This window comes from Bubalus bubalis, chromosome 4, assembly GCF_019923935.1.
Source record: "Bubalus bubalis isolate 160015118507 breed Murrah chromosome 4, NDDB_SH_1, whole genome shotgun sequence".
In the NCBI taxonomy this organism is placed as follows: Eukaryota; Metazoa; Chordata; class Mammalia; order Artiodactyla; family Bovidae; genus Bubalus; species Bubalus bubalis.
Genome location: NC_059160.1, coordinates 10,941,732 through 10,968,221, shown reverse-complemented (window position 1 = coordinate 10,968,221; position 26,490 = coordinate 10,941,732). Strand labels below are relative to the sequence as shown.

Here is a 26,490-nt window from a genome sequence, read left to right as displayed (position 1 = left end):
CCTGGGATTTTAGCCCATAGTGGAAAACAACAGCAAGGCCTTATGAACAAGAAAGGGAAGTGTGACATGGTTATAAGGAGCAAAAAATGGAAACCAAAATGAACAAAAAGTCCATCTGTGGCAGAGTGAATGAACAGAACATGTTATATCATGGTCTGTTAGGTAGCCTTTCAAAGAATGAATTGGAGCTCTACCTGTCGACGTGGAGGAATTTGTACAAGATCATGAGGAAAGCAGTGTGTGGAGAAATATGGGTGATGTTCATCAGTTAAGAAAAAGCCAACCGTCACATGCTTTTGTGTAATCTGCATTCATATTTCTATCAACCATATATGTGACTTTATGTGCATTCAGAAAAGCAAGAAAGGATGAAGTATTACTGATGTAGAAGATAAACAAGGAGGAAAAAAGATTGCATTTATAAAACACCTAGAATGAAGAGTATGATTGCCTTTTGAGTTTACATAAAGTGTTTTCGTATGTATGCATGTACGTACATAGTCATTTACAGCATTTTGTAAAAAGGATAAACAAACACCGTTGCTCAGGCATTGCAATCCTAATGATTTATCAAAGGGCTTCCTTGCACCTGAACTTGATGTCCTCAGGTCCGCGTGCCTTAAGTTACGTTTCTGGTTACTTCTCCCATTTGCCCCGGTGACTGAAAAATTGAACTCTTTCTCTGTTTTATGGCACAAAACTGAAAATGCCTCTGGTCATAGCTCTAGTAACTGATGAAACCTACATTTGAGTTCTGTCCTGTGCTATCCCCGCCCCCGTTCATGCTCTGTCTGCTTGTTGACTCCTTGGGCCTCTTGATTATTGGGTATGGAACCTGATCTGGTGGGGCTTCCCAGGTGGCTCAGAGGTAGAGAATCTGCCTGCCAGTTCAGGAGACAGGGGTTCCACCTCTGGGTTAGGAAAGATCCTCTGGCGAAGGTAATGTCAACCTGCTCAAGTATTCTTGCCTGGGAAATCGCATGGACAGAGGAGCCTGGTGGACTGCAGTCTATGGGGGTCACAGAAGAGTCAAACAGAACTTAGAGACTAAACTGCAGCAGCAGCCTGATCCGGTATAGAATGTAGTCTTCCTTGGGGAGAAATGGAAGGGAATGGTACATAGCAAAGAGTTGTAAGAAAACATTTTTTTATTTCAGTTGTCTCTCAAAAGATTTATTAGGAATGAAATCCTACCGTGCTCCGCCAGTCTGGGGCTAAGAAGCCAAGACTGGCTATAGCTTCTATCAATCCTTAAACATTAATTCCCAGGGCTAGATTGAGCCAGGTAGACTTTTATGCACTTTAGCTAGTCTTCCTTGGCCACTACATTTTGCACTGCTGCAAAACAGAGGTGCTCACCATGACGTGTGTACAGTCACTGGAGACTTCACCTGTGTTGTGTGGAACATTTATTGGTAAGTTGATGTGCAAGAAGGTAGAGCAGCGTATCTCCGGGTGACCGTGCTTCTCACTCTGCGGTCACTCAGGGTTGTCGGGTCTGATATCATGGCAGGTGATGTGTGCTGGGGCTGCAGAGCTGGCTGGCTGTTGGTGGAGGTCTTGGATGCTGCTGGATGAGTTAGACCTTTCTAAAGGCAGGAATATGGTAGAAGGCATGGGTGTGCTTAGATGATCATTTTAATACATGAACCACATAGTTTTATTCTAGTTTATGAAATGACTTTTGTGCTGTGGTAGGCTTTTTAAAAACCGCTTACCCTTATTTATATGGAGAAGGACGTGGCAACCCACTCCAGCGTTCTTGCCTGGAAAATCCCATGGACAGAGGAACCTTATGGGCTAGGGTCCATGAGGTCGCAGAGTTGGACACAATTGAGCACACACACGCACACACACACCCGTATTTGTATAGAATAATGTATTATATATTCAAATCTGATGAAACCTTTTTAAAAAAGTGTTGGCCTGGTGTGCCTCCCTAGAGGTTTAATAATTTACCTATGTCTTACTCCATGATACCACCCCACCCCGACCCTGTTTTGGAAAGAGTCCTGTGTTTGTTGTTTTCTAGTAAGTGCCCTCAAGAGATGTTCAGGTCCATAGACCACATGTGGAGGTATACTTCTCTAAAACATTGCTTAAATTAATGTCTTCATGTTTTCTTATGAACGTCCTGAAAAGAAGAGTGATGAGTTTGATGATGTGGTCTCAGACTGTAACCCAGAGTTTTAAACTAGAGAGACAAACGTGACTTTACAGTTATGGAACTTAACTTGTTAATTACTTCACTGCAGGTGCTAAACCCCAGCTGCCAGTGTTCTTTTTAGTACAGTAATGAAAACTATCTCAATATTCATTTTAATAATTTTTGTTCACAAAAGTACCGTTTTCTTGTTTCACAAGTGTGGAATAAACTATCAGTATATGAGCCTGCTGTTTTGGCCCTTTTATAGGCAAACATGGAACTACTCTTTTTTTCCCCTTTGTAACTTGTGATGAGTGGCAGTGGTTCTTTTCTGCCATTTCTTCTTGTATGCCGCTGCAGATGGGGTTTAACACGCTCCGTCTCTACCAGAGGCCGCTAGTGCTCTGTCGCAGGGCTTTACTCACTGGGTGTTGGTCTTGACTAGAGTCTACTCACGGGTCATGCTGGGCCGTTTGAATTTTCTTCTGTGGCTAGAATGCTTAGAAAGACCGTGTTTTGATATTGTTAGCTTTTATTATTTAAATCAAGTGTGTGGTGTTAAATTGGAATCCACTGTTTTCCAGAAAATGAGCCAGTTATGCCAGAATCATTTACTGATTAATCTTTTTTCAGTTATTTGAAATGCTGTTAGGTTCATACACGTCCCCTCCATCATTCTAGGGTCTGTTCCTAGGCCAGCACTGCAGTGATTGAATTGTAACTTTATATGGAAAGCCTTAACATCGTAGGATATTTACCTGTTACTATTCTTTGCATAGAATAGTCATATTTTCATGTATGAATTTGTTAATAGAAATTATAAATAGTGTGTTTAAGAATTACCAGAAAATGATTCTGTTGCAGGAATGGGGACCCCTTGCAGGGCCTAAAACTGGGCTCTTGTCTAACACTCGGAAATGAGTTGTCCGAGGAGACACATGTGCTGACAAAGCAAGAGATTTTATTGGGAAAGGGCACCCGGGTGGAGAGCAGTAGGGTAAGGGAACCCAGGAGAACTGCTCTGCCACGTGGCTCGCAGTCTCGGGTTTTATGGTGATGGGATTAGTTTCCGGGTGGTCTTTGGCCAGTCATTCTAATTCAGAGTCTTTCCTGGTGGCGCACGCATTGCTCAGCCAAGATGGATGCAGGCGAGAGGGATTCTGGGAAGTGGACGGACACGTGGTGTCTCCTTTTTACCTTTCCCAAACTCTTCCCGTTGGTGGCAGCTTATTAGTTCGGTATTCCTTATCGCTTACTCCTTGGAAGGAAAGTTATGACCAACCTAGATAGCATATTCAAAAGCAGAGACATCACTTTGCCACCAAAGGTCCGTCTGGTCAAGGCTATGGTTTTTCCAGTGGTCATGTATGGATGTGAGAGTTGGACTGTGAAGAAAGCTGAGCGCCAAAGAATTGATGCTTTTGAACTGTGGTGTTGCAGAAGACTCTTGAGAGTCCCTTGGGCTGCAAGGAGATCCAACCAGTCCATTCTGAAGGAGATCAGCCCTGGGATTTCTTTGGAAGGAATGATGCTAAAGCTGAAACTCCGGTACTTTGGCCACCTCATGCGAAGAATTGACTCATTGGAAAAGACTCTGATGCTGGGGGGGATTGGGGGCAGGAGGAGAAGGGGACGACAGAGGATGAGATGGCTGGATGGCATCACTGACTCGATGGACATGTGTCTGGGTAAACTCCAGGAGTTGGTGATGGACAGGGAGGCCTGGTGCGCTGCGATTCATGGGGTCGCAGAGTCGGACACGACTGGGCGACTGAACTGAACTGAACTGATTCCTTATCAGGATCTCCTGTCATAAAACAACTCATGCAAATAGTTACTATGGTGCCTGGCCAGGGTGGGCGGTTTCAATCAGTGTGCTTGCCCTAACAATTCTATAGAGCTGTTCAAATTTTGACTTAATGATGGAATAAGTAATAACTGGGAGAATTTGCTGATGTTTTGTTCAGGTGGATTTTTATTTTTTAACTTGGGAAAAAACCCTTTTCTTACTTTAAAGAACCTTTTCCCTATCTTTATTTGGGCCCATTTAATTGTGATACAGTCTTGTTTTTACATATTCCTTTGTCTGCATCTCTCAGCTCCTCTTTTTGAGCTTGTTTTCTTAAAAAAATGAAACCTCTGACCCAAGCATTCTAGAAATCCTTATATTTGGAATACATAAAAACAAGAAAGTGGGTCGATAGCTGTACATCAGGTTAGAGTGGTGTGCATTTAGGTTAGTTCCACATACTTAATTTTACTACCTGGTAGTATTCCACAGGGTGATTTCCCTGTTAAATTTTTTCTTAGCTGTAACTTGTTAGTAATTGTAATCCTATTTTAAACGATTTTATTATTTTTGAAATTAATCTTGAAAGAAAGAAAGAAAAGGCAGGGTCCCTTTAAGCAGTAAGAATCCTTTGAGAGCCTAGGAGGATGGATGATGGAAAGGTGCCCACAGGGAGGGGGAGAAGGTCATGATCACTCCCAGGTGTTAATTCCTCTACCATTTTGCTGGTATATGAAAAGGTACTCAGCATCACTAATCATCAGGGAAGTGCAAATCAAAATCACAGTTAGGTGTCATCTCACACCTGTCAGAATGGCTGCTAGCAAACAGACAAATGGTAGCTAGTGCTATCCCCTCCTGGCGAGGATATGGAGAAAGGAGAATCCTTGTGCACTGTTGGTGGGAACGTAAGCTAGTACGGACACTATGGAAAAGAGTATGGAGGTTCCTCAAGAAATTCAAAACACAATTACCATATAATCCAGAGGATGTCATCGTCTTGAGGACAAGCCTGTTCTCCTACATTCATTGCAGCATTATGGAAACAACCCGAGGGCCTGTCACTGGGGAAGCTGATCGAGAAGGTGTGGTCTGTATGTGCATCCAGGTAAATATTATTCAGCCTTTAAAGAGAAGGAAATCCTGCCATTTGCAGCAACGTGGACGAACCCAGAGGGCATTATGCCGAGTGAAATAAGCCGGACACAGAAGGAGAAATACTACGTAAATTACATGTGGATTTAAATGGAACTCCTAGAGACAGAGTAGAAGACTGGTTGCTGAAAGTAGGGGAAATGGAGAGAGGCTGGAGAAAGGGCATAAACTCACAGTTATAAGAGGAATGAGATCTGAGGATGGTGACTGTAGTTGGCAACAGTATTGTATGAGATTTTCTGGAAAGTAGAATTTAAATTTCTCCCCACCCCCCAAGAGGGGTGTAAGTACATGGGGTGACAGATGTGTTAATGAATGGATGGTGGTTATCTTTTCATTGTGTCTTATGTGTATCAATATCTTACATTATTTGTCAGTTATATCTTTGGAGCTGAAAAAGATAGTTTTTAATTGAAAAAAGTGATACATTACCTCAATTTCTTAACATTGAAACAGTGCCGAAGCCTGTGCAATGAAAAGATCTCATTAGTTGCTGGTCATATGTATGTTTCCAAAAGCGCTGTCTGTGTACCTCACCATCCCCTGTGTATACACTTCCCTCTTCCTCCTAAGTTCCTATGTCAGTTTGATTTCTCCAACCTCTAATCCAATGTTATCCACTGTAAAAAATGTCACCATTTACTGAAGTTTTGCCTACACCCAGATCCCTTTATCTTCTTAGTCTCCTGCTTTTCTGCCTTCCACATTTCCTGCCTTCCAGCCGTTCTGTTAGTTTGACTTTGAGCATGGATCTGGAATATCTGCCCTTCTTTTCCTCCCTTGACCTGCTGCTGCGCTAGGCCAGTCACCAACATCCCATATCTGGATCATCGTTTGCTTCTAACCGATCTCTAGTGTACATGCCACCAGCAGCTGGAGTAATAAACAAATCCAGACTGTCGATTTGCTGCTTAAGAGCTTCCTGTTCATTGTCACAGAAGATAGACTCTTCGTGTCTCAGTTTGCGAGGCCCACCTCATCCTGCACTTAAGGTCTGCTCCTGCCTCGCAGCTCCTTAGAGCGTTTTAGCCGTGGCTTCATTTGCCTGGAAAGCCCTCGCTTGTGTCTTCTGTGTGGCTGGCTGCTTTACATCCTTTTGGTCTCAGGTCAGGCATCTTCTCAACTTGACCTCTGGTTCCAGTTGTCCTCCTGCTACCCAGATATTTCCAGTAAATGCTGAGTTAGGGACACGGCAGTGGAGGAGGTTGAGGTAGTGGATGTGGAGAGTGTAGCACGGTGTCTACCACGTAGCCAGGGCTCAGTGTGAGCTAGCCGACATTGCCGTCACTTGTGAAGCACTAATGCCAAAGAAGCTGAAGTTGAATGGTTCTTTGAAGACCTACAGGACCTTCTAGAACTAACACCAAAAAAAAAAAAAAAAAAGTCCCTTTCATCATAAGGGAGTGGAATGCAAATACCTGGAGTAACAGACAATTTGGCCTTGGAGTACAAAATGAAGCAGAGCAAAGGCTAACAGTTTTACCAAGAAAATGCACTGGTCGGAGCAAACACTGTCTTCCAACAACACAAGAGAGGACTCTACATATGGATATCACCAGGTGGTCAATACTGAAATCAGATTGATTATATTCTTCTCAGCCGAAGATGGAGAAGCTCTATACAGTCAGCAAAAACAAAACCGGGAGCTGACTGTGGCTCAGATCATGAACTCCTTATTGCAAACTTCAGACTTAAATTGAAGAGAGTAGAGAAAACCCCTAGGCCATTCAGGTATGAGCTATGGACGGAGGTTCGTAACATTGTGTACAGAAGGAGGTGATCAAAACCGTTCCCAAGAAAAATGCAAGAGGGCAAAATGATTGTCTGAGGTGTCCTTACAGATAGGTGAGAAAAGAAGTGGAAGGCAAAGAAGAGGCTAGATATATCCATCTGAATGCAGAGTTCCAGAGAATAGCAAGGAGAGATAAGAAAGCCTTCCTAAGTGAACAATGCAAAGAAATAGAGGAAAATAATAGAATGGCAAAGACTAGAGATCTCTTCAAGAAAATTAGGGATACTAGGGGAACATTTCATGCAAAGATGGGCACAGTAAAGGACAGAAATGGTATGGACCTAACAGAAGCAGAAGATATTAAGAAGAGGTGGCATGAATACACAGAAGAACTATTCAAAAAAGATCTTCATGACCCAAATAACCATGATGGTGTGATCACTCACCTAAAGCCAGACGTCCTGGAATGCGAAGTCAAGTGGGCCTTAGGAGGCATCACCATGAACAAAGCTAGTGGAGGTGATGGAATTCCAGCTGAGCTATTTCAAACCCTAAAAGATGATGCTGTTAAAGTGCTGCAGTCAATATGCCAGCTTTTGTTCGGTCTTATTACTGTTTGGTGAGTGAGAAGTTCAGTATTATAGTTTGGATGTTGGTGGATTTCAGAGACAAACTTAGTACTAGTGGCTTTTAGTAACTACAACTTAGAAGAGTGTAAAACAGCCAGCTTCTGACATGTCCCAGTGATCCTTGTCCCCTCCCAATCTGAATTGGGCTGATGCACAGGGCCTGTGGAATCCAGCGGGAGGGGAGGTGTCCCTTCTGAGGCTGGGACAGGACGGCCTCAGCCTTGGTCTCCTGGCTTGTGTGTTACACAGCACGAGGACACTCCGGCAATCGTGTGGAGCCCCTGTAGGGGGATTGACCGGCTCACGCAGTGCCTGCCGTGGATGTGAGCCCCGGGAGCGTGGATGGTCCTTAGCTGATGGAACCCTGGCCAGCATCTGGTGACCGCACACCAGAGCCCTGAGGCCAGGCAGCTCCAAGCTCCCCACCCACTGAGGGCAGGGTGAGAAAGAACATGGTGGTGGTTTGAAGCCGCTACGTTTTGTGGGACTGTGGTTTGCAGCAGCAGGATGACTGGTCCAGAGTGATCTGCGATGAGCCTCACAGCTCACGTCCACGTTGCAGGCCAGAGCGCAGGTGCAGGGCGTCAGGATGTACGGTCCAGCTGAAAAGTGGATCCCACTGCCAGGAGGCAGCGGGTGTTTGTGCCAGAGAAGGCCGCCAGGCTTGCTGACGCACATCCCCGTGGGAAACGGCTTTACCCTCTGCTCAGGAGCCCGTCACCTGTGACACCTGTCAGTTTACACTTGTAACCTGGAGTCTCACTTTGCACCTTGAGAGGGGGCCTGATTTAAGGGGCTCGGTTTTCTTGCCCTTCTTATTTAAGTGTGAAGCTTCTAGTTTCTATGTCTGGACAGAGACACTTAGATGTTGTGGAGTCTCTGTCATTTGCCAGCTACTCTTAGGGTCTGAGTCTGCCTCATAGGGTTTTCCTGGTGGCTCAGCTGGTAAAGAATCTGCCTGCGATGCAGGAGACCCCAGTTCAATCCCTGGGTCGGGAAGATCCCCTGGAGAAAGGGATAGGCTACCCGCTCCAGTATTCTTTGGCTTCCGTTGTGGCTCAGCTGGTAAAGAATCCGTCCGGAATGTGGAAGACCTGGATTCGATCCCTAGGTTGGGAAGATGCCCTGGAGAAGGGAAAGGCTATCCACTCCAGTATTTTGGCCTGGAGAATTCCATGGACTGTACAGTCCGTAGGGTTGCAAAGAGTTGGACACAACTGAGCGACTTTTCACATTCTGTGCCTCATGCTGGAGCTGCATCCTGTGCTTCACATCCTGTGTTTCTTTTTGGGTGGAGAACTCTGTCATATTTGCACCAATACTTTTCCTGCCTAGGACATGGCCCCTTGGGGTCTCTTCAGTGTTAGCGGTCTCCCGTCTCCACCCAGACTAGCAGGTGGTGGTTTCAGGTTTGGATTAGTCTTCCCTTTCCTTTGCTGTGTCCTGGAGACCTGTTTGGGGACAAGCAGCCCTCCTCCCAGTTGTGAGTGCACCCTCATTCCCAGCATCACGGAAACAAGGTCTGTCCTGCAGGCGTGTAACGAACTGTCGTTTGTCAGCAGAGCAGAAAGTTGCGTTTGTACAGAAGTTTCAGTTAATTGCATGGGAGGAGCATGTCTCTCCTCCTCTGTTGGTTCAGTTTATTCTTTTCCTTCAAAGCAAGTTGTTTTGCTGCACAGCTTACTTAGTTTTGCCTCTCACCAATGTCAGTAAGTTGTCCAGCAAAGTAAGTCTTTCTTAATAATCTGTCAGCTCCTGAGATGTAATTTTTCAAGCCCCTTTTCCAGCGTTCATAGCTGATGGCGCCTCAGGCGGAGAAAGAAACACAGCACGCCCCTGTCTGCCACACGTGCGCTGTGTGACTGGCCTGTACGTGAGAGCGACGGCAGAAGCGCGTGGGCTTGCAGGCCTGCCTCTGGACCTGAGAGCCCCTCTCCCCTGGGTGAGTGGGCGGTGTGAAGGAAGGGCCTTTTTTCCAACTGAAGAGACTAAATAAAACTGTTGTAAAGATGGGGACATACCTGTGATTTTTGAAAAGTACCGCTGGTTAGTTCGCAGTGAGCTCTTCATTTAAAGCAGAGAATATTGAAAGGGTCAGTTGAGGTCGTTTTGCACCGCACTGACCCTGGAAGGGCTCCTGGAGCCTGTGAGCTTAATTTAACCTGAGACCAACCCCTGTACCTGCTTTATAAGTGAATTCCTCCAGATTAAATTTTTGGAAAAGAGCTTTCACAGATGACTTCAGACCACACTTGTTTCAGATGCTTTTATTTTCATTATATGCTTCTCCATATTCGTATTTTAAATTATTGTCCTTCAGGATAGCTAGAGCTTAGGGCTTCTCTTTTTTTTTGATAGTCTTCAGTCTGGAATCTTGGCTTGTGGGTCCTTGCTGCTGCTGCTGCTGCTGCTTCTGTCACTTCAGTTGTGTCCGACTCTGTGCGACCCCATAGACGGCAGCCCACCAGGCTCCCCTGTCCTTGGGATTCTCCAGGCAAGAACACTGGAGTGGGTTGCCATTTCCTTCTCCAATGCATGAAAGTGAAAAGTGAAAGTGAAGTCGCTCAGTCATATCCGACTCTTTGCGACCCCATGGACTGCAGCCTACCAGGTTCCTCCATCCATGGGATTTTCCAGGCAAGAGTACTGGAGTGGGGTGCCATTGCCTTCTCCGTGTGGATCCTTACCAGTTTTCAAACAGAAGTACTAAAGACTCATGGGCGTGTAGGGAAACAGGCACATGTAAAAACTAGGAATCTTCTAAAGGGGTTTACATAATAACAGTGGAAGGAAAAAAAGAAATGAACATGTAATAAATAAGTGATCGGTAAACTAGAAAAATAAAGCCCAGTAGGTGGACTGGACAATGATGGGGCAACCCTGCAGGTGCAGAACGGAGTCCTGCCACCCAGCCTGTGGCAGGAGCACTGTGGGTCCCCCAGGAGCAGGCAGGAGGCTGGCTGATGGGCACTGGGGTCAGAGGGCTGAGCGTCTGCAGGGGGCTGCCTGCAGGGTCCCCTTGGAGCTTTATTCTGACTTGAGCCTGTCATGTCCCTGGGCAGGGTCCAGTTAGGAGGCCCTGAGGGGTTGATGGTTAGAGAGCAGCTGGAGGAGGACCCAGCAGTTTCTGAATTGCATTTGCAGGAGAGTCACCGGGCCCCTTGCTGGGTAGGCTATAAAATGAGAGAAGGGTCAGGGGTGACTGAAAGGCTTTCTGCCAGAGCTATGGGACGGGGCAGCTCCTTGTGCTGGGCTTACTCTCCTGCTGGGCCCTCTGAGGGTCGGGTCCTTCTGTTGGTCCCTGGTTTTGGGATTCTGAGAAGGGAGTGGAGTATGAATGGCAGGAGGCTTGCGGGAGAGTTGGAGGAGGTGGAGGGGAAGCCTGGAGAAGGAGGGAGGTCAGGGCAGAGGAGAGCATGGACAAATTTACCTGCTCCTCCTGCCTGGGCCTTAGAGCTGGCTCAGGTGCAGATTGGTCAGAAAGAGGGTGTGTGTACATCACTGGTGCTAGCTACGATATTTTGCACCGATTCTTTTCAACCACCCCTGAGGTTCAGTCAGTCATTTAGTGCAGTTTCACTGCTCGAGAGCTACTGGTTTCTCAGTTGGAGGCAGATAATTAACCAGGAGTCGTCTTGCTTATGGAGAAGGAAATGGCAACCCACTCCGGTGTTCTTGCCTGGAGAATCCCAGGGACGGCGGAGCCTGGTGGGCTGCCGTCTATGGGGTCGCACAGAGTCGGACACGACTGAAGCAACTTAGCAGCTTCTTGCTTAAGGCCAGCTGACGAAGTTCTTGATTAGTGAGAGAGTTTTCAGGGAGACCACATGCCTGGAGTAGTTTTACTCCAATTTGTCCATTGTCTTAAGTGGCCTGGCCACTGTGCATCCCTGAAGTGGATCTGCTCTGGGGGCTTCTACACCTCTTCCCCCACCCCTCCCCATTAGTAATTTTGGCAGCTGTCAACATTTATCCTACACTCAGGACACTTTCAGGAGTAAGGTCTCACGTGGATGTATGATGTTTGATGTTGTGTCATGTCCTGGCCTGGCGGTCCCAGGCGTTTGCACAGACGTGTGCAACAGGAGGCAGCAAGAGTGGCCAGGCACGTGGGCGTGGAGGCCTCGGTTTGTCCTTTCCTTGCCTGTGGTCCGCCTTCTTTCCCGTCTGCCTGTGTCACTCCTCCATTCTCCAGGTTGTTTGCATCAAAACCTTGAATCAAACCCAGAGTCTCCTACCTAATTCTTAAGAACCTCAGGCGTATTTTTCTTGTTAAAACCTTCCAACTGCCTCCTTCTGTGAAGTTTACATTTCCTACTGCAGACAACGGTAAATTTTGACTGGAAGATATTGGCTTATTTGTTTTTCTAATCAGCTTGATAAAGAGTCCAGTTTTTATGTGGAGGATGAGGGGACACGGGAGGGTAAATGAGGAGGAGAGACCTGGAGAGGAAAAGGCTGCATCTGAAGTGACCTGGAGGATTTGCGTTAGTAACTGGTTGGGAGGGGATCTGGTGGTGTAGAGGGTGGGCAGTGACTCTGGTCTGTTTGAATGTTGAATAAGCCATGTTTCAGAAGAAATGGGGTCATCGTTCAGTGTCATTCCCCATGCTATTTTCCCTTTCTGGCGTTAATGGTCTCTGCCTTTTTGGTGAAGTGGATCGAGTGGGAATTAAGAATTCTGACCTAGTTCCCTCTGTAGTGGCGATAACATGAAGACTTCCCACAGGTGCTTAAATTTACGCTACACGCCATCTTCGCGACATGGTGATTCCGGCAAACTTTGGACTGTCGTGTCATAGTGTATTTAAACTTCTAACAACAGAGATAAAATAGTCAAATTTCTGTTTGGAAATTTTACTTTGGGGATTTTACATAAACCTTTGAATTTTTAAAAAAATTTAATTGGAGGATAATTGCTTTACAATGTTATGTTGGTTTCTGCCACACAACAGATAACATTTGGATTTTTAAGTTTAGAAATAATTGCTTTTCCCCCATCCTTATTTCCAGAAATTTCTTCATCACTAGAACCACTTTTGAACATCTCAAGGGCAGATTTCTAGAATACTTCAGCCTCACTTCTATCTTTTTGAATCTGCTTTTAATACTCATTTCTGAAAATTTTGTTCCAAGTCCCTTTTCACTTAGTAGTAAGATAGTTTGGCTTTTAGTTGCTCCATGGGTGTATAGCCATGGTCAGTACAACATAAGCACTTGTATGTTTCTATTTAACATGACTTTCAACACTTGTTATCAACCCAGGGAACCTCCTTGAAAAATGATTCAATCGGTGCTCTTTGCAGGCAGCCAGAACTAGCATTGACTGAGGTTGTCTCAAGCTGTTGTGTCTTCCTTAATTTCTTACCCCAAAATAAAACAGTTGTGTAAGTGTCCTGTAATAGAAGGAACTTGATCAGTATTAATGTTCTACATAACTTGTTTTTTTAAAAAACAATTTCTTCATGGCTGCACTGGGTCTTCGTTGCTGTGTGCGGGCTTACTCTAGGTATGGGGAGCAGCAGCTGCTCTGTTTGGCTGCGCGGGCTTCTCATTGCACGGCTGCTCTGGTTGTGAAGCATGGGCTTAGAAGTTATGGTGCATGGGCTTAGTTGTTCTGTGGGATGTGGGATCTTTCCGGACCAGGGATCGAACCCTTGTCTCCTGCATTGGCCAGCAGATTCTTTACCACTGAGCCACCAGGAAAGCCTCATGACTGTTTTGTGAGAGAATTTTGTTGAGGAGTTTTTCTTCAGCCCAGCAGAGCCACACCGCCGTGCTACTCGGGTGTCCCTTCGCGGAAGCTCCTGCAGGGCCTTGCGCTGGCTCTGCCTTGAGTGCTTCCAGGTGGCCAGCTGGGCGCTCAGTGTGTAGATGCAAAACCCTGACAGGGTCAGTGGGCCCAGGGTCTCAGAATGCCGTCTGTTTATTTTTTTAAATTTATTTTTAATTGAAGTATAGATGAATTATCTAGTTCAGTTCAGTCGCTCAGTTGGGTCCAACTCTTTGCGACCCCATGAATCACAGCACGCCAGGCCTCCCTGTCCATCACCAACTCCTGGAGCTCACTCAGACTCACATCCATCAAGTCCGTGATGCCATCCAGCCATCTCATCCTCTGTCATCCCCTTCTCCTCCTGCCCCCAATCCCTCCCAGCATCAGAGTCTTTTCCAATGAGTCAACTCTTCGCATGAGGTGGCCAAAGTATTGGAGTTCAGCTTCAGCATCGTTCCTTCCAAAGAAATCCCACAGCTGATCTCCTTCAGAATGGACTGGTTGGATCTCCTTGCAGTCCAAGAGACTCTCAAGAGTCTTCTGCAACACCACAGTTGAGAAGCATCAATTCTTTGACGCTCAGCCTTCTTCACAGTCCAATTCTCACATCCATACATGACCACTGGAAAAACCATAGCCTTGACTAGATGGACCTTTGTTGGCAAAGTGATACCTCTGCTTTCGAATATGCTGTCTAGGTTGGTCATAACTTTCCTTCCAAGGAGTAAGTGTCTTTTAATTCCATGGCTGCAGTCACCATCTGCAGTGATTTTGGAGCCCTAAAAAATAAAGTCAGCCACTGTTTCCCCATCTATTTCCCATGAAGTGATGGGACCAGATGCCATGATCTTCGTTTTCTGAATGTTGAGCTTTAAACCAACTTTTTCACTCTCCTCTTTCACTTTCATCAAGAGGCTTTTGAGTTCCTCTTCACTTTCTGCCATAAGGTTGTGTCATCTGCATATCTGAGGTTATTGATATTTCTCCCGGCACTCTTGATTCCAGCTTGTGTTTCTTCCAGTCCAGCATTTCTCCTGATGTACTCTGCATATAAGTTAAATAAGCAGGGTGACAATATGCAGCCTTAACGTACTCCTTTTCCTATTTGGAACTAGTCTCTTGTTCCATGTCCAGTTCTAACTTGCTTCCTGACCTGCATATAGGTTTCTCAAGAGGCAGGTCAGGTGGCCTGGTATTCCCATCTCTTTCAGAATTTTCCACAGTTTGTTGTGATCCACACAGTCAAAGGCTTTGGCATAGCCAATAAAGCAGAAATAGATGTTTTTCTGGAACTGTCTTGCTTTTTCGATGATAGTGTTGTGTTAATGACTGCTCTGTAGCCAAGTGACTCACTTAAACATACATATGCATTCTTTTTCATATTCTTTTCCACTGTGGTTTATCATAGAACACTAAATGTAGCTCCTTGTGCTGTGGAGTAGGACATTGTTATTTATTTGAAATGGATATCTGTCATTCAACACACATGCCTTCCTGATACCCAGACCCACATCCTCATCAGGGAGCTAAGAATCAGAAGAGGGGTTGTTTCTCCCCAGCCTGGTGAAGGGCCCTGCCCCACCAGGGACTGGGCTGGGTCAGCACCTGGGGACTCCTTTAGACAGCGTGAGGACAGGTTCAGTTCAGTCGCTCAGTTATGTCTGACTCTTTGCAACCCCATGGACTGCCAGGCTTCCCTGTCCATCACCAACTCCTGGAGCTTACTCAAACTCATGTCTGTTGCATCTGTGATGTCATTCAACCATCTCATCCTCTTCATCCTCTTCTCCTCCTGCCTTCAATCTTTCCCAGCATCAGGGTCTTTTCCAGTGAGTCAGTTCTTTGCATCAGGAAGCCAAAGTATTGGAGTTTCTGCTTCAGCATCAGTCCTTTCAATGAATATTCAGGACTGATTTCCTTTGGGATGGACTGGTTGGATCTCCCTTGCAGTCCAGTAGACTCTCGAGTCTTCTCCAACACCACAGTTCAAAAGCATCAATTCTTCAGCGCTCAGCTTTCTTTATAGTCCAGCTCTCACATCCATACATGACCACTGGATAAACCATAGCTTTGACTAGACAGACCTTTGTCGGCAAAGTAATGTCTCTGCTTTTTAATATGCTGTCTAGGTTGGTCATAGCTTTTCTTCCAAGGAGCAAGCGTCTTCTAATTTCATGGCTGCGGTCAACATCTGCAGTGATTTTGGAGCCCAAGAAAATAAAGTCAGTGTCACTGTTTCCATTGTTTCCCCATCTGTTTGCCATGAAGTGATGGGACCGGATGCCATGATCTTTGATTTTTGCGTGTTGAGTTTTAAGCCAACTTTGTGACTCTCCTCTTTCACTTTCATCAAGAGGCTCTTCAGTTCTTCTGTTTTCTGCCATAAGTGTGGCGTCATCTGCATATCTGAAGTTATTGATATTTCTCCTGGCAGTCTTGATTCCAGCTTGTGCTTCATCCAGCTCAGCATTTTGCCTGATATACTCTGATATAAATTACATAAGCAGGATGACAGTATACAGCCTTAATGTACTCCTTTCTGAATTTGGAACCAGTCTCTTGTTCCATGTCCAGTTCTAATTGTTAACTTCTTTACCTGCATACAGATTTCTCAGGAGGCAGGTCAGGTCTGGTATTCCCATTTCTTGAAGAATTTTCCAGATGAGTTAGAGCGTTCTTTTTCTTTTCCCAGTGAGTTCAGAACTGTTCTCTCGGTTATAACCACACCCTGGTCATTGCTAGTTTGTCCTATCTTTGCAGATTTCTCCTCGTAGTTTGATGGCAGGCATTTCTGAAAACCTCCAGTCACGTTCATCCTTCAGCCTGGTTGCTCCAGGCTCCTGTCTTTGGTCTTCTCTCTTCATGTCCTGGCCCTTCCTCTGCTGTGCAAGCCCATTCTTAATCACTGCAGTCTCTACCGGGAATGGGGACCGCTTGCCCCCTCCCAGTTGTGATGCTCCCCGAGAGGGTGTCTCAGCCTGTTGGCAGCCTCAGCATGAGCTGCGGAGCCAGGCACAGAGCGCGTCTTTAGGCGCAGGGGACTTTTCCCTCATGACACCCCCGTCACCTGACCACGGAGGCCGAGCTGATCGGCAGATGAAAGGGCCCACATCCAAGTCGTGTGTCCAGTGTTCTGTGCTGCTGTCCCCCAGGAGACCAGGACGTGAGGACACATGAACAGCCAGGGTATTTCCCGCTTTGTTATCTGACCCTGCCCCACCCCCACTCAGTTTTTCACCAGTTAGAGATCCATTGTCTTGTTGAGGGGCTGGGGCACAGTATTAACAGTTCCCTGAGATGCCCTGTTCTCTGCCTTCCACCTACAGTTGCAGCATCTCATGAACTCTGCTTCTGCAGCTCCCCTTTCACCCCTCTGCCCTGGCTCACTGTCGTCCTTGGTGTCCTCCTGGGCTGGGCCTGGGACTGTCTCACCCTGGGCCTGTGTTGCCCTGGCCTGCGCACCACGCCCAGATTAACTTCCAGTCTTGATTGTTGCTTCTCTCCCTGATTTCACTGCTGCTGCTGCTGCTGCTAAGTCGCTTCAGTCGTGTCCAACTCTGTGCGACCCCATAAATGGCAGCCCACCAGGCTCCTCCGTCCCTGGGATTCTCCAGGCAAGAACACTGGAGTGGGTTGCCATTTCCTTCTCCAATGCATGAAAGTGAGAAGTGAAAGTGAAGTCGCTCAGTCGTGCCCGACTCTTAACAACCCCATGGATTGTAGCCCACCAGGCTCCTCCGTCCTGGTTACACCTAAATTAATTTCTGGCCAGGCCAGTGGTGAGCAAGGAGTGGGGCTGCTTAACTCCAGGGGTCTAGGGCTTCTGGCTGAATGAAGTAGCTTCGACATAAGTTGTCTGACCACATCTCCAGTTTTATTTTTGAAATTCATTCACATGTTTAAGTTAAAAATAGTATACCTTTCCAAATGACAACAAGCTACAATCATGAAAACAAAACCATCAGAGGAAACCCAGCTCTCTAGGAAGCTGTGCCATGAGCCACATGCTGTGGGTTCCAAGAGCACAGTCTCGGCGTGAAGTCCAGATTCCGACCCCAGTCTGAGGCTGAGCACCAGCCTCCTGGGCTGCTGAGACGGCTCCCATCTCTTCAGTGCTCAGCAGTTACTTCTGGATTCTGGGGCTTGCCTGTGGGAGAATATATGTGTAACTTCAGACCCCCTTTTTAATATCTGGAGCCAGTTTTGGTAATTTATACCTTTTCAGACAAGCATATTCATGTAGGTTTATACATTTATTGCTTTGATCAGTATTTTTCAGCCTGAGGGGAGCTGTGTGGTTTCCTTTCTAGAAAGTTGCTCCCTACGTCATGACTGGTGATGGCTGTCGTATCTGCAGCGCAGAGCTGCCAGTACAGTGTGAACTGTCTCGAGCAGCCTTTGGGATGAAGGTAATTTATACCAGGTTAGAAGCATCAGCTGCCAAAGTGCCAGCGGTGCTTTCTGAAGCCTGGGCCTGCTCGCCAGGCAGCCTGTCTCAGAGAGCAGCTGGGATGGTCCTCCGAGGGCCTGCTTTGCACCTCCTTTGTGTGAGCACAGTCCTGGGCATGCATGGAAACCCCCACCTTTGACTGTGATCCCCACTGCTTTGCAGCTGGTCCCTGTGCAGGTGAGAAAGATCTGTGCCTTTTACATCAAGTGAGACCCAGGTAGCTGTTTCCTCAGGCCTTTCCCTCCTTGGGGAAGCTTAGTGGGGTCTTTGTGCCTGGAGTGTGCACTTCCGTCATCTCCCTTCTTCCTTGGAGTTGAGGGAAGGAAAGTTGTTCTCTCTTTACCTTGTTTCACAAAAGATAAAGAAGATTCGGAATCTCGGGATTGGGTTCATTACTAGGAGGCCCTGCAGTGAGCTTTGGGAGCAGAGCAGTTGCTGAGCGGTGCTGGCGTGGAGGAGTTAGTGATGTTCCTGGGCTGCCTCTCCAGGATGTACTCCCTGTTTGGGGAAAAGTTTCCACAACACAGGCTCAAGGCCCCTACCCCCGACTCCTCCCCGGCTCACCCTGGGGTCCTTTTCTCAGCAGCTACTGCCAGGTCCCAGGGCTGAACAGGCTCATCCCTAATGAGCTGTGATGCCAGCTGCAAGGAGGGCGAGCGGGACACTCAGGAGCCCTGCTTGGTCCCTTCTTGGTGATTTGCTGGTTGCTCCCCCCACCCCCATCCCAGAGCATCTTGGCAGAGTTCAGATTTCTGTGCACACAGCTCAGTGCCCACAGTGAAAAGGGAATACAAAAGGGGGTGTGGAGTGAGGAGGAGCGGTGGGGGCGGGGCTTTTGAAGAGTGTTTAAAAACCCTGGTTGCCTTAGCCTGGGCTCTGGGCTGAAGGTGGAAGTAGTGAACCTGTGAGTAACCTGGATTTGAAGGTAGTTTTATTGTCTCATGCATCAGTTCAGTTGCTCAGTCCAGTCTGACTCTTTGCGACCCCATGGACTGCAGCATGCCAGGCTTCTCTGTCCATCACCAACTCCTGGAACTTGCTCACGCTCATGTCCATCGAGTCGGTGATGGCATCCAACCAGCTCATCCTCTGAGGTCCCCTTCTCCTCCTGTTTTCAGTCTTTCAGCATCAGGGTCTTCTCCAATGAGTTAGTTCTTTGTATCAGGTGGCCAAAGTATTGGAGTTTCAGCATCAATCCTTCCAGTGTATATTTAGGACTGATTTCATTTAGGATGGGCTGGTTGGATGGATCCCTTTGCAATTCAAGGGACTCTCAAGAGTCTTCTCCGAGAAGGCAATGACAACCCACTCCAGTACTCTTGCCTGGTAAATCCCATGGACGGAGGAGCCTGGTAGGTTGCAGTCCGTGGGATCACAAAGAGTCAGACATGACTGAGCGACTTCACTTTCACTTCTCACTTTCATGCATTGGAGAAGGAAATGGCAACCCACTCCAGTGTTCTTGCCTGGAGAATCCCAGGGATGGAGGAGCCTGGTAGGCTGCCGTCTATGGGGTCACACAGAGTCAGACACGATTGAAGCGACTTAGCAACAGCAGCAAGAATCTTCTCCAACACCACAGTTCAAAAACTTCATGCATACAGGCCATGTATTAAAAGAAAGTTTGAGTTTCTGTTGTTCAGAAATCTGATTTTTGAAAAGACCACTTTCTGTTTCTTCAATCTGTTTTTTTTCTACACACCGTCACTTGGGAATGAATTGACTTCAGGGCTCACACATTACGGAGCGTTCACTGTGCATCAGGCTGGTCTGGCGTTTATAAGTATCCCCTCATTTAAATCGCCGTAGCTTCTGCCTGGGGATACTTGTAATGTGACAAGTTCTCTCCCTGACCCCCCGAATTGTGGTCAAAGATACATTAACTCTACTTTGCTAACTGTTACAGGTACACAGTCTGTAGTGTGAGGTGTAAGGACACAGTCCAGTGGTGCTCCGTTGACATGCACAGCCTAGGAACGTTGCGTGTCAGGGCGCAGTCCAGCACTGCTTATGTGTAAATGCACACCATCCAGTGGTGTTAAGTGTCAGGGCACAGTGTGGTCGTGTTCAGTGTATTCATGTTGCTATGTATCTGTTCCAGAACGTCTTGATCTTGCAAATCTCTAACTCTGTATCCATTGAAGTGAAAAAATTTTAACTGATAAGCGAGTCCTCTTTTTGTTCAGTGGGATTAGAATTGCTGTCCTGCTTCTGCTCTGCTGTGTCTCTGTGACACTGGGCACAGGGCCGTGAGAGCGGAGGCCGTGCAGGGAGCCCTGGCCGCCTGTGGCCGCTGCGGGGAGGACACCTGGATCCAGCCTCTGGCGGAGCAGTGACTCTGCGGGCTGGGTCCTGCAGGGCCCCGGGGAAAGTGCCTCTTCCGAGTCACCGAGTCTGATTTGGTCTGTTTTCTAGGTGCTTCTGAATTTGAGGCACAATATAATAGAGATACGTCTACAAAGGAATGTTGTGTTTCGTGCGTTTCTGTATCCTGTGGGTGACACGTGAGGCAGGGAGGCACTTGTATTCATAAGCGTCCAGAGTTCCTCTCAGAGCTCACACAGCAGATACTTCAGGCCCACCCAGCTCTCCTCGGAAGAGCGGGCTCAGCGTCCCTAGCGCCTGCCCAGAAGAGCAGGTGCCCTTGTGTCAGGTTTGCGCATCACAGCCACAGTTGCCCTCGGGCTGGCACGGTGTTTTCACACTGAGGCCCTGGCTTTCAAGGTGTCCAGGGCCCCTTCTTTCTCGCGTTGTTGGTTTCAGTTGTTTGTTTCTGTCAGTTAGTGTGCTTAGTCATGCTTGTGCCACATGATGTTTTGGGGTGTTTACAAACTTAGGAACTTTTGAACATAGAACAATAAACAGAAGGATTAAAATATCGAGCAAAAAACCTTCCCTGTATATCTAGTAGAAGTGGACCTCCTCTTGTGTACACTGCCTGCTCCTCAGTGTGGAGGTCAGAAGCTGGTGCCCTTGGTGCTTTTGGGCCCACTTACAAGACCCTGAGTCTGGTTATGAGCCGACCACACCACCAGCAGAGTGGATCCTGGGGAGTCGGCTTGCACAGCAGGTGGACGGCCTCCGGGTGGACTGGACGTGGGCCTGTGTCCTGGGAGTGGTGACTGTTCACTGTGGGAGCTTGAGAAGAAAAGGAATAGGGTCCCCCAAATCCCAGCTGTCACCTCTGTCCCTGTAGCTCCTCGGTGAACCCTTGTTTAGCATATGTGTGCCATCTCTGCCTGAATCCCACGTGCCTGTCCCCTGGGATTCGCCCCCACCCCCGCACGGGCAGCGCCTCACTGCTATTAGGTCCGACAGGCTGTGTGCGCACAGAATGTTGCAAGTGGCATGATTCTGGAGAGCTGTTGCAGTTGGCTTACTTGTTGAAACTTCAGTAAATGAATGCTTTCTGATCAATTATACATCTGCTCCATTACACTCCTGCATTACAATAGAAAGCAATACAGCCTGTTAGGTCACTTAAGCTCTCTTGTGACTGTGCTGCATTGACCTACACACCTGATCTCAGCCAACAGTCCAAGAAGCGATGGCACTGATTTATAAAAAGAGGTGTCTGCCTGTACAGATGAAAGGAATGGAGCTTGGTAAGAGCAATAGGGGAGTAAACGCCTAGAAAATCAAAGAGCTGCACCAAGCCAGAAAGGACAGTGCCGTGATGGGCTGTGGTGGTGTGGGGGGAGGGCCACTGGCGGGGTGTTGGGAATCTGCCTCTGAGTCTGAGCTCTCGCCCCTGTCTCCCCCTCCTTAGGAGTTAGAAGCAGCTCTCCACAGAGATGACGTGGAGTTCATCAGCGACCTGATCGCCCGCCTGCTCCAGGGCTGCTATCAGCGAAGGGACATCACGTGAGTAACCCCCGTCCTCTCCTGGCAGCGGAAGGAATTAACCAGTCCTAGTGATGTTTCGTATCTCCTGGAGCAAACCTGAGCAGATCATCGGCCGAGATGTACAGTGTATTCACACGTGGCTCCGGGCCCTGCCTTTCGCTGCTTCTGCAGCTGCGTTTTCATTGTATTGTGTTTTTCCCACTCTCACAAATCTAGAGCCCTTCCCCTTAGGTTCCCAGCTGCCACAGTCACATGGAGTGTTTTCCTCTCAGTGTAGGCCTTACTTTCTCATCTTTGTTTCCAGTATTGGTAAATTGATGCCTAACAAAATTAGATTCTTACTGTCGTTCTGCTTCTTGGGTCTGTGTCTCTTGTTCCTGTGAACAGTAGCATCATTCTGAGATGGAGCTTCTGGGCCTCTCACACGGTAGCTGCCAAGTTCACCCGCTCCCTTACACGTGAGACACGTAGAAATGTGGAGCTGGATTTCATCTCTGTCAGCAAGTACAGGCTCTTTCTGCTCAGGCCTTGGCCCTTGTTTCCAGGGACTCGGTAGCCATTCTCTTTATCCCGTTCCCACATGGTATTGAACTGCGGGACACTTCTGGGAAGCACAGACTGGATGGGGTTCCCAGTCCTGGTCCCCCAGTCCAAACAGAAGTTTGGGGTGTTATGGTTGTGTTTTTGGACAGTTAACGAAAGGTGATGTGTGGAATATTTCTGTTGTAGTAAGCTCACTCTTAGGGGCCTGTCAGGGCTGGGAGTCAACGTGTGGGTACAACGTGAGTGAGGGTGGTGAGCTGCTCCTGCACCCAGCGTGGTCCTCAGCCGCCCTCATGCGGTGGGGGTGCTCTCCTGGGTGCTCTGGAGTGTGCTGTCCGTCCCCAGGGGCGTCCAGGCTGTCGAGCTGAACAAAGAGCAGGAGGAAGCATAGGCCTTATCACTGAGACACGATGAGGAAGGGTTTGCTTTTTGAGCTGTGGCTTGGGGAGTTTGTGTGGTGTTTTAAGCACTGTTGTAGTCATACTGTGTATATAATTTCACTTTTTCTTAGCTTACATTTAGTTATCGTAACTAATGTTTCTCTAAATAGGATTGTCAGATACCCCAGTTTAGTAGATAAACATTTGTGCCTTAACTCTTAACTGTTATATTTCACATAGCCTTGGACATAAAAGCTTGTATACCTAGTGAATCATGCTCTTATTTTAAATTTCTGTAAGTACTGTCACTGAGTCAAAAGAAAGGCCCATTTAAGATTAAAGAAATACAGGACTTCCCTGGCGGTCCAGTGGTTGAGACTCCATACTTCCGCTGCAGTGAACATAGGCTCAGTCCCTGGTCAGGGAGCTAAGATCCACATGCCGCATGGCCCCCCAAAAAAGATTCAAAGCAATGCATTTCCAGGCTGCTCATTCCAGAGATTGTTTTATTTCACCTATGACTCATCAGTGTCCGAGGGGTCCCTTTGCCTCACCTCGCTCTGGCCAGGGTGCTGTAGGACAGATGCCCTCAGGACCCTTAGTCCTGGTTCCCACCACAGAGTGTGTGCTCTGGCCACAGCAAGTGTTCTAAAGTCTGCAGAGCACGCAGGTGTTTGAGAAAAGGGCCAGGGAATTGAGTCTTCATGTGGCTGCTTCCCAAGGCAGAGCCCAATAAGTGGGTGAACGCAGGAAGGACAGACCCGCTGGTGAAGTGCAGGTGGGAGGGTTGCGCCTGGGGCTTGAAGCCCTGGAGCAGCGCCTAGGGGGTTGCAGAAAGTCCCATGTGGTTCAGAAATGTGATTGGTTTGAGCTGCAGAATCTTGGCTCTATTAAATTTTGATTCATTGCCACCATATAAAATGAGACTTCACGATTAAACCCCATTCTGTTGGAAATCATCTAAGACACCTCTCAGCTGGAGGGAAGACAGGGCCCAGCCCCAGCTGGGGGCTCTTATCGCCTTGGCTGGTGTCATTGTGCACGTGTGGGGCTTGCGTAGCCCACCGCCACCTTCTTTCCCCACTCGTCTCTGAATGCTCAGCCATTCAAGGAGTCCAGTGGCCACGGCACAGCAGGAGTGGGAGCCCAGTAGGCCTTGTAGGCTGGGTGACAAGTTTGGAGGTGTGGTCCCCAGGGTAGGGAGCACCGGAGACCAGGAAGGAGTGAGTGAATGGATGAGGCCTGAGGGGCGAGGCGAGCACAGCACAAAGGCCTGTGAGGGCGTGAAGGTGACGACCCAGTGCCTCCAGCCTGGCAAGCTGTCCACCTCACCTGATTTCCTAGTTTATCGTGCACATTTGAAATCTGTACTGGAATTTCCTATTACATACTTAGGCCTTGTCTTCACAGGTGTGTTGGCGATGATCAAGCACAAGAAATACTTGTTTACGTTTGCAGAGCTGCCTCCTCATGGGTTCTGTCTCTTGCAGCCGTGTGCTGGTGCCCAGCCTCTTAACATTAGCTTCTTCCTCGTGACAGCACTCTATCAGTTACTCCTAAACAATTTCTTTTGAAATCAGATGTTAATTTATTTTAAAAAACAAACAAACAAATGAGCCTGGTCAAGTGTCCTGAAATTTCAGGTGGTGGTGTAACCAAGAGCAGAGAGTTTTCCCTTTTTGCCAGCACTGCTTTGGTGACTTTTCTGCTGTTGAAGGAAGCTGCGAGTCTCTGAAGGACAGAAGGAGCGGGGAGCCTTCAGCCCCTCGTGCCTTCGGCGCTCATCATCACCCTGTCCTGCGTGGTGGTGTGGCGCGGCATTGGTCCTGTTCTCTGCTGGTCCAGGGGAGGCAAGTGTTGGTTCTAGCCTTCATCAGAGCATACCTGTGATATGTCACAGCATTTCAGAAAACATAAAGTGTTTGTGTTAGAAAAAAATAGATGAGTATACTGAAACAAGAACATTTCTGAATGGTGAAGTTAAGTTTGAGATCTGGTTGACCAAGTTGAATTAACTAGTCTGGAGTGAGGCTTCACCCTTCTAAAAACTTGATGATGATGATATGTAGTAATACACAGAAAAGGTACATTCCTTACTCTGCAGTGTAGTGAATTTATGCAAACTGAATACACTTGTGTGCAATGATCACTCAGACAAGGAAGCATCGCAATGAATTTTACTTTTTCCACTGAAAGGAACTGCCCAAAGTGATCGTTACTTTGTCTCTCCAGTGGTATCTGCGTGCATTTAGAGTGAATTTGTGCTCAGTATTCTCAGAGGCTTTCTTTTCATCCCACCCTAAATAAAGAAGATTTTGTACAAATGAATGCTTTTCTTTCCTGCTTCTAAGACTTAGCTATTACGTGGCGCTAAGAAAGGGCTTCCCTCATAGCTCAGTTGGTAAAGAATCTGCCTGCAATGCAGGAGACCTGGGTTTGATTCCTGGATCGGGAAGATCCCCCGGAGAAGGAAACGGCAACCTACTCCAGTATTGTTGCCTGGAGATTCCCACCGATGGAGGAGCCTGGCAAGCTACAGTCCATGGGGTTGCTAGAGTTGGATACAACTTAGTAACTAAAGAGAGAGGAGAAAGTTCGATCATCTCTCTCTGTATTACTTGCCTCACCTGTAAAATGGGAATGATAAGCATACCCATTACTAAATTTATTTAGTAATAATAATATTGAGTTAGATTAAATTATTTATGACATCCTTAGAGCAGTCTGGAGCTTTTAGTAGTGGGGAGAGCAATGCTTCATGGCTGATACTGGATGTGGGTGTTTTTAATTTACTCATTTGTTTAAGTAGCTAGCTAGGTAGTTAACTCGCAAGCTGTGCCGTGTCTCTGTTGTGGCATATGGGATCTACTTCCCTAACCAGGGATTGAACCCAGGTCCCCTGCATTGGGAGCGTGAATCTTAGCCATTGGATCACCAGGGAAGTCCCTGTGGCTGTTTTTTTAGAGTATTATGGACACTGGAATTTGAATTCTATATTATTTTCATATGTCATGAAATAATATTCTTTTGATTTCGTTTTTCTCCCAACTTTTAAAAAAGAATGATTTTTACATTCTTAACTTACAGTCTAAAGATAGACACTCAGGCTAGATTTGGTCCATGGGTCATAGTTTGCATGCCCCTGTTTTTAGAAAAATAGGTTCTTGTTTCTAATTCCATGAACTCAGTCAGCATGCTGTTCAAGATAATACGACATCTCCATCTCCCCAGAAAGTGCCCCTTTGCACTAAATCTAACCCCCACCCTCCCAGAGAAACCCGCCGTGTCCTGTCCAGTCATCTGGTCCCTGTGGATGCAGGTTGTTTGGCCTTACTGCAGAGCTGCTTCTGGTTGGGCTCACTCTGCATGTCCGCGTCCTTCAGGAAGCCCAGAGTGTGTGGCGCTCGCTGATGCTGCTGTCCACTTCAGTGCTTTGTTCCTTGAGGCAGGAGTCTCAGTTGTATCCAGTGCAAAAATGTCTCAAGTGTTCTGTCTACTAACTGGTGGACGTGTGTGCTGCCTCCAGTGGGGCTGTAAGGAATGAAACAGCTGTGAGCATCTGCACGGAAGTTTTTGTGAGCGTCTCTTCATTTTCTTGGGAATTGCTGGGTCCCATAGGAGAGTGTGTTTGATGTTAAGAAACTGCCAGACTTGTTTTCTTGACCACTGTAGTTGCTCCATATCTTTGCCAACATTTATTATTTTAAATTTTACCCAGGTTTTCATTTTACTGATTCTGTTGCATGTAATGTGGTAACTCATTGTGGTTTCAATTTGCATTCCCCTGATGATGAGGTAAATAACAGGCTATGACTGTTTTTTCCTGATGTGTAGCTTACCTATTTGTTTGACACTATATTTTAAAGAACGGTAAGTTTTAATTTTGTTGAAGTCTAATCTATCAGTTTTTTTCTGGTGTGTTATTAATATTTCCAAATCAGGACATACCTTTAATGTCAATAGATTTTCTTTGAGGTTTTCTCTTAGTTTTATAGTTTCAACTTTTTGCAGTTATTATGATGCATTTTGAGTTAGTATTTGTCT

General features: G+C 47.1%; 1 protein-coding gene across 7 annotated transcripts in view; it reads left to right on the top strand.

Annotated features, from left to right (window-relative positions):
- LOC102406873 (cat eye syndrome critical region protein 2) overlaps positions 1 to 26,490 on the top strand; it is a 117,904-nt gene that overhangs the window by 54,067 nt on the left and 37,347 nt on the right. For 5 of the 7 annotated variants that reach the window (XM_044940902.2, XM_044940904.2, XM_044940906.2 and 2 more), the window contains one exon: positions 21,447 to 21,541. Coding sequence is in view for 2 of the 7 variants with exons in the window: in XM_025282920.3 (XP_025138705.2) it covers positions 21,447 to 21,541 (95 nt within the window). In the remaining 5 variants the exon portion in view is untranslated. Of the gene's footprint in view, positions 1 to 17,614; positions 17,637 to 20,308; positions 20,331 to 21,446; positions 21,542 to 26,490 lie in introns of those variants that run through there. The other 2 variants (XM_044940901.2, XM_044940905.2) reach the window with 2 other exon arrangements.